The 13,999-nt window shown below is 35.7% G+C and overlaps 1 protein-coding gene across 4 annotated transcripts in view; it reads left to right on the top strand.

The window, feature by feature from the left end:
- Positions 1–13,690, top strand: part of BDP1 (B double prime 1, subunit of RNA polymerase III transcription initiation factor IIIB) — a 110,540-nt gene extending 96,850 nt beyond the window's left edge. For all 4 annotated transcript variants that reach the window (XM_053589110.1, XM_053589120.1, XM_053589100.1 and 1 more), the window contains 4 exons: positions 4,831–4,870; positions 6,332–6,599; positions 8,651–8,897; positions 10,220–13,690. In XM_053589110.1, the coding sequence (XP_053445085.1) occupies positions 4,831–4,870; positions 6,332–6,599; positions 8,651–8,897; positions 10,220–10,351 (687 nt within the window). In that variant the 3' untranslated portion in view covers positions 10,352–13,690. The remainder of the gene's footprint in view (positions 1–4,830; positions 4,871–6,331; positions 6,600–8,650; positions 8,898–10,219) is intronic.
- The last annotated feature ends 309 nt before the right edge of the window (positions 13,691–13,999 follow it).

The raw sequence follows: 13,999 nt of genomic DNA, 5'->3' as shown, positions 1-13,999 counted from the left end.
CAGCTCTGTGTTAATAACTAAAAATAAGGCCCAAAACACAGAGATCTACATCTTTTCTGTACCATCTCTTAGCTGTAGGACTGTAGGCCTCTCTGAACCGGTTTCCTGATGTTTAAATGATAATCGTAGTATCATCATCATAATGCTTAAAGCTTCCTGTTGCTCCTAGGAATGAAAGCAGAGCCTCTAAAACCCAGTATGATTGGTCCCATTTCTGTGTCTCATCTTATTTTGTGCTAGTCTCTGCCTCACCTTCTAGCCACACTGGCCATCTCTCATTTTCTTGAATGCACTGTAATTCTTCATGTCCTAGGCATTTCATTTGCTGTCCCTTCTGTGTGAAACATTCCCTTGTGAAACATACAAAATTTCTTAGCTGAAATGTTACTACCTCAGAGAGTTCTGGCCAGACCATGAAACAGCGATTACCAGCCACTATGTTGTAGGCTTTCTAGTACTCTCTTGTTTTGGTTTCTGGTACTTATCATAATTTGTAACTACACTATGGGAAAGTCAATTCAAAACCTATAGGTGCTCACAGGAGAAGTATTTGTTGGGTGATAGCAGATGCTGAGCAAGTGTACTTTCATGTATTCAATAGGTTAAAAAATAGTATATCCCGGGCGGTGCCTGTAGCTCAAAGGAGTAGGGTGCCAGCCCCCTATGCCGGAGGTGGCGGGTTCAAGCCCAGCCCCTGCCAAAAAAAACCGCAAAAAAACAAAAACAAGTATATCCCAGAATAGTTTTAATTTCTCATGTTATGGATAATATTAAATATATTTTCATATGCTTAAGAGCCATGTGTATTTCCTTTTCTGTGAAGTGAATTTTTTTTTTTTTATTATTTTTTTTATTGTTGGGGATTCATTGAGGGTACAATAAGCCACGTTACACTGATTGCATTTGTTAGGTAATGTGAGGTGAATTTTTATACTTTTTACCCATTTTTCATTTGGGTTTTTGATCTTTTCCTATAGATCTAGAAAACCTCAGTTATGTATATGTTTGTGATAATGAGCTGCATATATTTTTTTCCTAGTTTGTCATTTGTCTTTTTACTCTGCTTTTTTTGGTTGTTGTTACTGTTTACTCATGGAGATTTTTTTTTTTTTTGTAGAGACAGAGTCTCACTGTACCGCCCTCGGGTAGAGTGCCGTGGCGTCACACGGCTCACAGCATCCTCTTAACTCTTGGGCTTACACGATTCTCTTGCCTCAGCCTCCTGAGCAGCTGGGACTACAGGCGCCTGCCACAACACCCGGCTATTTTTTGGTTGCAGTTTGGCCGGGGCTGGGTTTGTACCCGCCACCCTCGGCATATGGGGCTGGCGCCCTACTCACTGAGCCACAGGCGCCGCCCACTCATGGAGATTTTTAAGATACTAACTTTTAAGATGAAAAATTTCAAACATAGAAACATATTAAAATTGGTAGACCAATAATTTATCAGCATTCCATGTACACATCATTCTGTTTTGTTTTAAAAGTATGTTTAAGCCAGGTATGTCTGCTGTCTCTGGACTTGGGAGGCTGAAGCAGGAGGATCTTTTAAATCTAGGAATTCGAGACTTTAAGTATGCTATAATCGCACCTATGAATACCCACTTCATTTCAGCCTGGATGACATAATGAAACCTCATCTTATTTTCAAAAAACAGTGTGTTTAATGACATGAACACAAGACCATAGTATTTTATAAAACTAGGTCACCAGCTTATAATATGCCATTTTAAAAATGACATCTGTACAGTGGTGTGAATATGTAATAGTATCCATTTGGCTTATTTGTACTTTTTATTTTCTAAATGTTTTTAGCATTTTAACAATAAAAATTTTGCTTGTGCAGATTGAGTATCCTTTTTTCAAAAAGCTTGGGACCAGAAATGCTTCAGATTTTTTCAAACTTTGCAATATTTGCATTATACCTACTTGTTCACCATCCCAAATCCAAAAATCCTGAATATGAAATGTTCCAAGGAGCATTTCCTTTGAGTGTCATGTTGGTGCTCAGAAAGTTTTGGATTTTGGAGCATTTTAGGATTTAAATTTTTTGGATTAGTATCCTCAACCTATACAAAATTCTAGAATGTACACAGGACTGTATTCAAATAAATTTGCAAACTTTTTTTTTTTTTATCTTTCTGTTTATCGGTTCTTTGGCTTCTGGATACTATGTTACACATCAAAAGTCCTTTGAAATTAAAATTTCTACCTAATATGATTTTCTAGTTAATATTATTGATTTGTTTAAAATACATTTTGGTGGCTTGGCACCCATAGCTCAGTGGTTAGGGCGCCAACCACATACACTGGCGCTGATGGGTTCAAACCCAGCCCAGGCCTGTCAAACAACAGGGACAAGTACAACAAAAAAACAGCTGGATGTTGTGGAGGGCGCCTGTAGTCCTAGCTACGTGGGAGGTTGAGGCAAGAGAATCGCTTAAGCCCAACAGTTTGAGGTTGCTGTGAGCTGTGACACCAGGCACTCTACCGAGGGTGACATACTGAGACTGTGTCTCAAAAAACAAACAAAAAAATAGCTGGGGATTGTGGCGGGCACTTGTAGTCCCAGCTACTAGGGAGGCTGAGGCAAGAGAATCTCCTGAGCCCAAGAGTTGTTTGTCTGAGCTGTGATGTTAGGGCACTCTACTAAGGGTGACAAAGTGAGACTCTGTCTAAAAAAAAAAAAAAAAAAAGAATATATTTTGATGTAAGGAATAGGGGCAATATATTTTCCCCAGATGCCTTTAACCATTTATTTTGAATGATTTTTTTTTTTATTTTTTTCCACTGATAGGAAATTCTGCTATATTTATTTATGTATTTATTTTTGGAGACAAGAGTCTCACTGTGTCACCCTCGGTAGAGTGCTGTGTCATCACAGCTCACAGCAACCTCAACTTCTTAGGCTTAAGCGATTCTCTTGCCTCAGCTTCTAAGTAGCTGGGACTACAGGCTCCCGCCATAATGCCAGGCTAGGAAATTCTGCCGTTATCAGATACAAAATCTTCATGTGTGTTTGATATATTCCTGAACTTATTTTTCTTTTACATTGATTCCCCTGTTTGTTCTGGGGTCAGTATCAGACTGTTTTAATTATTGTAGCTTTATAACATGCTTTAGTATCTTACAGGGATAATCTTTCTCCTAATCTTTTATATTTTATTCATTTTTCAAGTTTCTCCTCATTGCTTGTATGTTCTCAAACTTATATGAATTTTGGAATTAATATGTGTAGGTCTCTAAAAACAAATTTTACTGGTATTTGTATTAGAATTGACAGAATATTTTAGGAAAAATTGACACCATAATTATAATATTGATTCTTATCATTCAAAAACATAGTATGTCCTTCCGTTTGTTTAAGACTTGTTTTTGTGTCTTTCAGTTTTATGTTAAGGTTTTCTTCATATAGCTTTTTTTTTTTTTTAGAGACAGAGTCTCACTTTGTTGCCCTAGGTAGAGTGCTGTGGCGTCACAGCTGATAGTAACCTCTAGCTCTTGGGCTTGGGTGATTCTCTTGTGTCAGTCTCCCGAGTAGTTGGGAGTACAGGCGCCTGCCTCAACGCCTGGCTATTTTTTTTTTGTTGTTGTTGCAGTTTGGTTGGGGCCGGGTTGGAACCCGCCACCCTTGGTATATGGGGTCAGCGCTCTATTCACTGAGCCACAGGCACCTCCCCTTCATATAGCTCTTATACATTTCTTGTTAGATTATTGCTAAAAATTTTATCTTTTTTGTTATTGAGGTTTTTTATTTGTTTTTGTTTATTTTAATTTTTCAAGATAGAGTTTCAGTCTGTCACTAAGGCTAGAGGTATGATCATAGCTTACTGCAACCTCAAATTCCTGGGCTCAAGCAATCCTCCTGCCACAGCTTCTCTAGTTGCTGAGACTATAGGCTCAGGCCACCATACCCAGCTAATTTTTCTTATTTTCTGTAGAGATGAGGTCTGGCTTTGCCATGACTGGTCTTGAACTCCTGGGCTCCTGCCTTAACCTCCCAGAGCACTGGGATTACAAGCATGAGCTACTGCACCCAGCCATCATTGATTTCTTTTGTATCTAAAGAGCTTACTGTGACCCTCATTATGCACAATAATTTTTCCTTTGATACTTTTGGGTTTTGAAGATAAACATCATGTGCAATATAATTTTAATTCTTTTCTTCTGCTTTTTATAGTCCTAATTTTGTTTTTATTGGCTAATATAACTCAAAGACAAGCTTAAACATCCCAATAGTGCATGCTTTTTCCTTATTCCTTATTTTAATCCAGTCTTTATTATGTGGTATACTAGCTTTTGGATTGCAATAGTTTATATTTTATGATGTTAAGAAAATGTCTCTTCTGCATTATTTCATTAACTTTTTTCTAGAATGAATGTTATTGGATATATTTCTTACGAATTACAGATGGTTTTCCCCCTCAGATCTGTTGAATTATATTAGATTTCGCAATGTTGAATCATCCTTGCATTTATAAAACAAATTCTACTTGATTGTGATATATCTATTAGTCTTTTTATGTGCTTCTTGCACTATTTCATTTGATATTTTTGCATTAGCGTTAGGTGAGACTGGTTGGTTGGTATCAATGTTACACTTGATTTATAAAAGGCATTTGTTGGCTTTCTCTTTTTTAGTGGGCTTTGGAACAGTTTATATACAAGTAGCAATATCTTTTCCATGAATATTTGGTAGAATTCCTATAAGATGTGTCTGATTCTAGAGCTTTCTGGGAGGTGCATGCTTCTTTATTTAAAGAAAGGAAATTAATTTTAATTCAATGTGATAAACGGATTTTTAATTTTTTTGTAAATTTTCTTAAAACAGGTGTGTTCAAAGGAATTAATAAATATTTTTGAGGAAAGAGGTGAGTGAAATAAATTTTAATACAATGGCATTTTTGCTAAGTACCCCAGGATTATTTGTGATGCATTTTGTTCAAATTAAGAGATTGAAGCAGAGTTATGATCATTTTTCTCTAAGAGTAATGCTATTATTATCAGTAATTCTTCCATCTTGCTAAGGCCTTGGATTTGGTAGTTTGATAAGTTAAAGAAGCTCCTTCTATCCTCTCAGTAATAGAAAACCATATGGCTTTCAGCAGAGCTACCTTTTAGAAATAGAAATCTCAGTATAAAGGCATTTAAAAAACAAGTTTTTAACTTTACCCTGAAAATTAGTTTAGTACTAGAGATTTTTTTCAAGCTTAAGTCACGTGAGAGGCTCAAAAGATTATAGACTTTTCTATTTTTATAAGAATTTAAAATCTTTTTTAGGGTATTAAACCATTTAAGCTCTATTTTCCTCATAACTAAGGCAGCCAAAGATTTCTCCCATCTATCTCCTCTCCAATAAAATTTTTTTTTTTTTTTGGAGACAGAGTTTCACTTTGTCATCCTACGTAGAGTGCTGTTGTGTCATAGCTCACAGCAACCTCCAACTCTTGGGCTCGAGCAGTTCTCTTGCCTCAGCCTCTGGACTAGGTGGGATTATAGGTACCCACCACAACAACCAGCTCTTTTTAGAGACGGAGTCTCGCTCTTGCTCAGGCTGGTCTCGAACCTGTGAGCTCAGGGCAATCTACCCACCTTGGCCTCCCAGAGTGCTAGGATTACAGGCATGAGCCACTGCTCCAGTTGCCAATAAAAGTATCAAACAAATTGTAACATATTGAAATGTTAGTGATCTATTATGTTAAACACATAGACCAGCTTCAATCAGATTATTCCTTCAGCAGGTATACTTAACTAATGTCATTCTACCTTCATGTAACTATGATAGCTGTCTTTAGGGAAAATAGTGTTCTTATTTAATAAGAAATTTATTTTGTCTTAATTGCTACTTTGGCTTTTGTTTATTATTTAATTAAGGAAAGAAAACTCTTTAGCTAAACCTGAGTGGCACTCAGGAATTAACCTCTACATTTTGAGTTGGTTAACCTTCTACTTTTTAACAAGCCCCAGATTCTTAGGAAGTAATGACCCTTACATTTTGATAGTTTAAGAAATATTTCTGGAAAAAGGTTTTCTAGGTCAAAATATGTTGATATGACAATTTGTATTTGAGAGCAAAAGCTGTTACTGTAGCTTCTAACCACTTAAAATGTTCTTAATTTCCCCATGATCATATCAATGTATACAGTTATGATTTAATAAAAAAAAAATGTTCTTAATTTAATTAGGTCCAAGTAACCTAATAATTATCATCTAGCTTACTCTTACTAGGATAGGCTTATTATAGAATACCATAGGTTTTTAACAAATATTGCAAGTATATAGAATATATTACTTTTAATACATGTGCTTATTACTTGCTTTCTTTTTTGAAGGGGAGCCTTATAAGGGACAAAGTATTTTTCCTACCTCAGGGAGCACACATACAACTCCAGAACCTCAAAATAAACAAGTTGAATCAAGCTTTCAGAGTGTTGGGTCAAGATCTCTTGATAAAATAATAGATACACATATAGAAAAGAATATGCTTCACTTACCTCAGAATGAGATGATGAAGTCTGGTAAGGAAGAAAGAACCAATGCTGCTTCTAAGACTGAACAAAAGGATAACAGAATATCATCTTCCAAAGCTCCACTCTCCAGGTATCATGAAAAGATCTTTAATAAATCTCTCCAAATAAATACATCTTACACGGAACAGATGTGTGAAGATTAAATACAGATGGTGTTTAGTAAACATATTCCTCTATCTAATGTGGAGGAAAGAAGTTTCAGCAAAGGAAATATAGTAATTAATGTTCAATCAAGATAAATATACTATATAGTGAAAGCTTTAAGTGCTAATACTTTGACTATTTTAGATAGAAAATCCTTATTTTATTACTATTATTTTTTAAAGGCCGTGTATCTCACTCTGTTGCCTAGGCTAGAGTGCCATGGTGTCACAGCCTAGCTCATAGCAACCTCAAACTCCTGGGTTCAGGGGGTTCTTTTGCCTTAGCCTTCTAAGTAGCTAGACTATAGGCACCCACCACATCTGGCTAAATTTTCTAATTTGAGTAGAGACAGAGTCTTGCTGTTGCTCAGGCTGATCTTGAACTCCTGAGCTCAAGTGATTCTCTGGCCTCTGCCTCCAAGAGAGCTGTGATACGTTTACTTTTCTGGATGGTCCACGGTTATCATGATCATTACGTACTGTGCTGTTTACGGTAGCTACTGATGCACATGTAAAGGATAGGGACAGAGGGAAGTTGTTATATTGATTTCCCAAATCATGTGTCGTTCTTCCCCCTGTGGCATACCAAAGAGGTAAACAAGGCTTTCTCCCTCTAAGAGTAAGTGTTGGAATTTAAGCCCAAAGCCACCTTCTCCCAAGTTGTTTTCCTCATACTCCAGAAGCAAGTCTTCTGGGCTATAGATAATTATTGGCTTGTCAGGACTATTCAAAACATTAACGTGGGGCCAAGTGCAGTAGCGCATGCCTGTAATCCTGAGCACTCTGGGAGGCTGAAGTGGGTGAATTGCTTGCGCTCAGGAGCTGGAGATCAGCCTAAGCAAGAGTGAGACAACTTTTTAAAAATATAGTTGGATGTTATAGTGGGTCCGTATAGTCCTAGCTACTCAGGAGGCTGAGCAAGAGGATCTCTTGAGCCCAAGAGTTTGAGGTTGCTGTGAGCTATGATGCCACAGCACCTTACTGAGGCAAGAAAGTGAGACTCTGTCTCAAAACAAAATAAAACAAAACAAAATATTAACATAGTATTGATGAATTTGGTTGGGGGAGGACATGTAGTAGCCTCCACTAAGGGAAAAGGAAAGAAAGGACATATGTAGCTTAAAAAGGCATATATAAAAATTTTTGTTTTCATCTAAATTATAGAAAGTAAAGCTCAGCAATATCTTTTTGGTCTTAGAGAAGTGCTGAAAATGGAATGAAGGCCAGGCACAGTGGTGCACATTTGTAGTCCCAGCTACTCAGGAGGCTGAGGCTGGAGGATCACTTGAGCCCAGGAGTTCAAGGCTATAGTGTGCTACGATTGTGCCTGTTAATAGCTCCTGTGCTTCAGCCTGGGCAACAAAAAGAAGGAAAGAAAGGAAAGAAAATATAGAATGAGGGAAGAATCATAGGATCATGAAGGTTTAGATTAAAATAGGTTGAGAAGCAGTGTTCTTGAACAGAGGTAAGCAAACTTTTTTTGTAAAAGGGCATGTAGTACATATTTTAGGCTTTGCAGGTTTCTGTTCCAACTATTTAGTTCTGTGTATATAGCAAAAATGCAGCCATAAACCATATGTAAACAAGTGAGCATGGCTGTGTTCCAGTAAAACACATTCACAGAATCAGATGGTGGACTACATTTGGCCTGACCCCTGCTTCTCAGCCTTGCTCCTCAAAGTATAGTGCTGGGACCAGCAGCATAGACATCATTTGAGGATTTACTAAAAATACATGATTCAGGCCACACCTGCTACCAAAATTCTGTCAGGGTCTACATTTTAATAAGTGGTTGTATGCATTTTTAAGTTTGGGAAGCACCACTTTAGAGTAAGCCTTGACCTTTGTCACAAATAAGTGTCATAGTATAGTAGTTATCAATTGTCAGTAGATTGTTTCATTGTAGCATTAATGGAAAGAAGGTATTAAGAGTATGTCTTTCTGGATATATTTAATGTCTTTACATTGGCATTTCTAGACCTGGCAGAAGACCCCTGGGATTTTTGTCTTTAATTTGTTCAAAGAGTAGTTTGGAGTCTGATGAACCTACTCAGGTCCATAGTAAGAAGCGCCTAAAACCTGTCATACCTGTGTCAAGACAGAAGTTGAAAAGATCCAATCCATTCAGCGAAAGCCAGAAAAAAAATCAGGAGTCCTCTGATCTGCTTCCATCTCCAAGTGTTGTTAATAATCATTCTGAGAATATTGGCTGTTCGGCAACTCAGGTATGTGATAATTACTGTATTTTATTGTTTGTATAGAATAAGTTGGATTTCAGACTGAACGAGGGAAAAATTAATTGTTTTTTGAGTGTCAGAAGTTATTTTAGAGCATTTCTACCTTGCATTACCCCTCCAACTATGAAGTAACTACGAAGTTACAGCTAACTTAGTACAGAGATATCGAACTAGTCATAAATGAACACTGATTGCCAAAGACACTTCTGTCTCCACCCCTCTGAATCCAGGATTCTAAAAGTGTTTTTCCATGGCATTATGGTAATAAGTATTTTTAAAAAATGCTTTCACAGGGTGGCGCCTGTGGCTCAGTGAGTAGGGCGCCCGCCCCATATGCCGAGGGTGGCGGGTTCAAACCCAGCCCCGGCCAAACTGCAACAAAAAAATAGCCGGGTGTTGTGGTGGGCGCCTGTAGTCCCAGCTGCTCGGGAGGCTGAGGCAAGAGAATCGCTTAAGCCCAAGAGTTAGAGGTTGCTGTGAGCCGTGTGACGCCACGGCACTCTACCCGAGGGTGGTACAGTGAGACTCTGTCTCTACAAAAAAAAAAAAAAATGCTTTCACATTTGAATCTTTTGATCCACCTAGAATTAATTTTGTTGAGTTATAGGTCTTTTTTTTTTTTTAATTTTAAACCTGAGGATGATTATACAGTTGTCTAACATCATATATTGAATAATCCAGAGTTTTTGGTGTTTTTTAAATACCACTTTTATCAGGTACTAAATTTTCACACATACTGGGGTTATTTATAGTCTTCTGTTTCATTGATGTATATGTTGTTCCTGTGCTTATACCATACTGTCTTTATTGATTTGTTAAGTATGCTTAATTTTTGAGGTTATCTTTGATTTATGATGTTTCCTTTAGGTGCTGTTATGTTTCCTGGGTCCGTCTATTTTATGCCAGTAATTAAAATACTTCTGTTACTGATTTAATAATGTTATATTTTTCATTATTAAAATTTTTTTTCCAAGTTCTGAGTAAAGTAATGGATACTACAATTTACTTATGTTGAGTTTATATTAGGTGCTTATAATTTTATACTAATGTTATAAAGATTATCTTGATAAAACTTGGACTATGGTTAGGATTATTTACTTAATATAACAGCATAGAAATGAAATTGTTGGGTCAGTAAGTATGAAATATATTTAAGACTTGATATTTATTGCCATATTACTTTTCAAACATATCAATTTAGATTATCATTAGCTATATATACGTGTGTGTGTGTATACATACATACACACACACAAACATATATATATGTTTTCTTGTGTTTTTTTTAAACTTTAATTTTACCTTTTTAGGTTTCTTCTGGTCAGCCTTCACTGAAGGAAGCATGTAAAGGTGGCCAAAAGCAGAGACGTGAAGAGGAGCCAACCACAGTCTCTGAATATTTCTTCAGTGATATCTTCATTGAAGTGGATGAAAAAGAGTAAACAGTCTCTTGTTTGTTCTTTTTGTTTGTTTGTTTAAGCCTGGGATTTCAGGGTCAATTACATCAACAAAGCAGTATTTAGAGAAAAGCATCACTGTCTAATTTACTTTTGAGGTTGACTTTGAGTATATAATGAGCTTGGTTGGAAGCTTTTGTAATTAGTGAGAAACATTTCTGAGGTTCCTTTCATTGTGATGATTCAGCATTTTGGAAATACCAAGCAATTAAGACTGCTTTCTCACACAGAAATAGCAACTCTTGTTTACATTTTTGACTCTTCCTGCGCTGACCACACATGGACATTTGAGAATGTTGTGGATAAATTTCTCTGTATCAATCATAGTGCTGATGTATTTGGAGGTCGTTTGTATTGTATGTAACCTTGAGAAACGTCCTTTTTTCCCCCCCAAAAAAACTATTTTGTTATTTTGTGTATGGGATGATGAAGACCTTTTCAGTTGCCTCTGAGTACAGTCATGTGCCACATAACAGTGTTTCAGTCAACAACAGACTGCATGTACGAAGGTGGTCCCATAAGATTATAATGGAGCTGAAAAGTCCTATTGCCCATTGTGTTGGAGCCATTGTTTAGATACACAAATACTTACCATTGTGGTATAATTGCTGACAGTATACAGTACAGTAACATGTTGAACAGGTTTGTAGTTGAGAAGCAATAGGCTATACTATATAACCTGGGGTTGTAATAGGCTGTGTGGTCCAGGTTTATGTAAGTACACTCTGTGCTGTTCAAACAACAGTGAAATGGCCTAACAACTCTGTTCACGAATCTTTAAACAACACATGACTGTATATGAAAACAAATTGTCAAACTCCACTTTAGTATGGTAAATGTTAAAAAACTTTTCTATTACCAGCTATTTGGCTGAATGAAAAATATGTATTTTTCTAATTTGTAGTGTTATAACATTAACCCTAATCGAAGAACTAGTATTTAAGCTTATTATTTATAAAGATGAGACATCAAAGAGCTTACTTATATTTAAAAGTTTTATTTAGAAGGATATTCAGTTTTAGTTATTTTTACCCCTCAGATTGTGGGTAAAGCAGGCATTAACAAATTTGTTTGTCTCTTTTCCCTCTTTAATTTTAAAAATATTTAAAATGATACAACTAAAAATATTTAGATAGTATATATGTTTTGAATGTATATTTTTCTCGTTTATTATATTGACTTTGTACTGTGAATTTTTTTGTTCTTCTTATTTCTTGGATAATCTCAGGATGTTTCATGGGGGGGGATACTCTTAACTTTATGAGGCAAATTTCCATACAAAACTCATCTCCTTTCTGTATATATATGTACACCACACACATTCCTTTTTAAAAAACTAATTCTTGGCCAGGCATAGTGGCTCACGCCTGTAATCCTAGCACTTTGGGAGGCTGAGGCAGATGTATAACCTGAACTTAGCAGTTCAAGACCAGCCTGAACAAGAGTGAGACCCTGTCTCTACTAAAAATAAGAAAACTAGCCGGGCATGGTGATGCACACCTGTAGTCCCAGGTACTCAGGAGGCTCAGGCAAGAGGATCCCTTGAGCTCAAGAGTTTGAAGTTGTGAGCTGTAATACCATGGTACTTAACCAAAGGCAATAGAATGAGACTCTGTCTCAAAAAACAAAACAAAACAAAAAAAACAAAACAAAAAAACGCCAACCAATTACTTCATAGTTTTCCTCCCATTCTGCTTAAGGAACACTTAGTCCTTTAAGCATAAAGCACAACTGTGATGTTCAAAACAGAAAATAAGACTTTGTAAAGTCAGTGACTGTTAACAAAATGAATTAAGGTTTGTTTTTAATTTCAAGATTTTATGATTTATATATTTAATGCTATTATCTACCCAGGCAAAATCTTTTGTGGTTCAAATTAAACTTCTGAAAGAGCATATTTATTCTGATTTTATTTGCCTAGCCTCCTGGGTTGGCTGGCAGTACATTAGTTCGGAAGTTGGAAACTTTTTCTACAAGTTTGGGTTTGCAGGCCAGAGGGTCTCTGTGGCAGCCACTCAGCTTTGCCTTTGTTGTGTGAAAGTAGCCACAGGCGTGAAAGAACTGTGGCTGGATTGGCCCCCACATCAGATGGTAATTTTCTTACCTTAAGGTGCTGATGTGTGTGTGTGAGTTATTTGTCATTGAAGTTGTGAGTTGTGCCTAAAAGTTGAAACTGTGTTGATAACATTATGTATGATTAGTATTTCAATTGAGAAAATATTTTAAAGTCTAGGTAACTGTGTTTGTATATTGAAAAAATGGTAGCCAGTTTTCAAGTTCCTTAGTAAAAGAGAATGTCTCAGCAAGTTAAACAGTCATGGTAATTTATTGAAACTAGTGCTGTTAGAGCACTTATCCATTGCCCGTTAGTGATATTTATAGCTTAACTTTTTTTGTCATAAAGGAGGATCTATCTGCAGTACTATCTTGGGTAGATTAAAAACAGAAAAAAGTTTTCAAAAAAGGACTTTTTATAATTCTGAGTAGAAATTCTCTAAAGTAGGCATTTATTTATTTCATATGATTAATATATCACAAAAATCATGGTAAATTTTAAAAAATATCATTCTGAAAAGATTTCTTTCTCTAATTAGTGTTAGTAATTTGGGTGTTATTTGCCATGACTAAAAACTATTTATCCCTGTGTAATATTTATTTTTTTAACTTTGTTAATATCTGTCTCTTTTTCATCTATAATAAATTTATGGAAGATGTAATTTCTTGCTGTATAAAGAATACAGGCACGTTCATTGTATTAGAGCAGCAGTTCTCAATCTGTGGGTTGTGACCCCTTTGTAACAATGAAAATACATTGTGGCATTAGGAAGGTTGAGAACAACTGTATTAGAGAATCAAGTCAACTGGCTAAATTATCTTGCTGTTATATCCTTAAAACTGATCTTGGATAAAGAGAAATTTAATCAGTGTATTTACCTTGCAAGGTGGAAAGACATTATCTTAAGTCTGGTTCATGTGAAGAGAAGATGTTAGAATGGATTTGTTGTTTTATAAATTTTAAAGGAGATGTGATTAAAGGTTTTTATCTTTTCTTGACTTTTCCTCCTGAATGCTTACGTCTTAGCAAGTGATCAACTTGTTGGTTTAAAAGGCTAGTCGTCGGTAAATGATTGAGGCACAGATAAAAATATTAATATCCACTGTTTATCATCATGTTATTTGAAATAGAAGTGACCATGTATACTACCTTGCTTGAGGAAGTCTTTGACAAAAAAAGCAATATCTATAATTTGTACATTTTCTTGTTCTAAAGAAAGCAATTGTTATATATATAAATTATGTAAATAAAAGTTATTTTATACCATTTCTTTTGTGTCCTTTTCAACAACTAAAGATATGTGTATTTATGTTCAGTTAACCAAAACTAGTACTTATTGTTTTTCGACTGTAGTCTCATACCTTCCTTCCAAAAAAGTATAGTTTAACTGGAAGAATTAAGCTTTATTCTTGTTTACTTGCTATGAAGGATGTTATTCTGTTCTTGTAAGAATAAAGAAAGAATAGACTTTCCCCAACATTTGGGAATGGGAAGCATTGATTATTTTTTTGGTATGTATTTACTCTTTATATTACATTTTGTTTAATCCTTTTATTATATTATGAATTTTAGGATAT

Source organism: Nycticebus coucang, chromosome 1 (genome assembly GCF_027406575.1).
Source record: "Nycticebus coucang isolate mNycCou1 chromosome 1, mNycCou1.pri, whole genome shotgun sequence".
Taxonomy (NCBI): Eukaryota; Metazoa; Chordata; class Mammalia; order Primates; family Lorisidae; genus Nycticebus; species Nycticebus coucang.
This window is presented reverse-complemented; position numbering and strand designations above follow the sequence as displayed.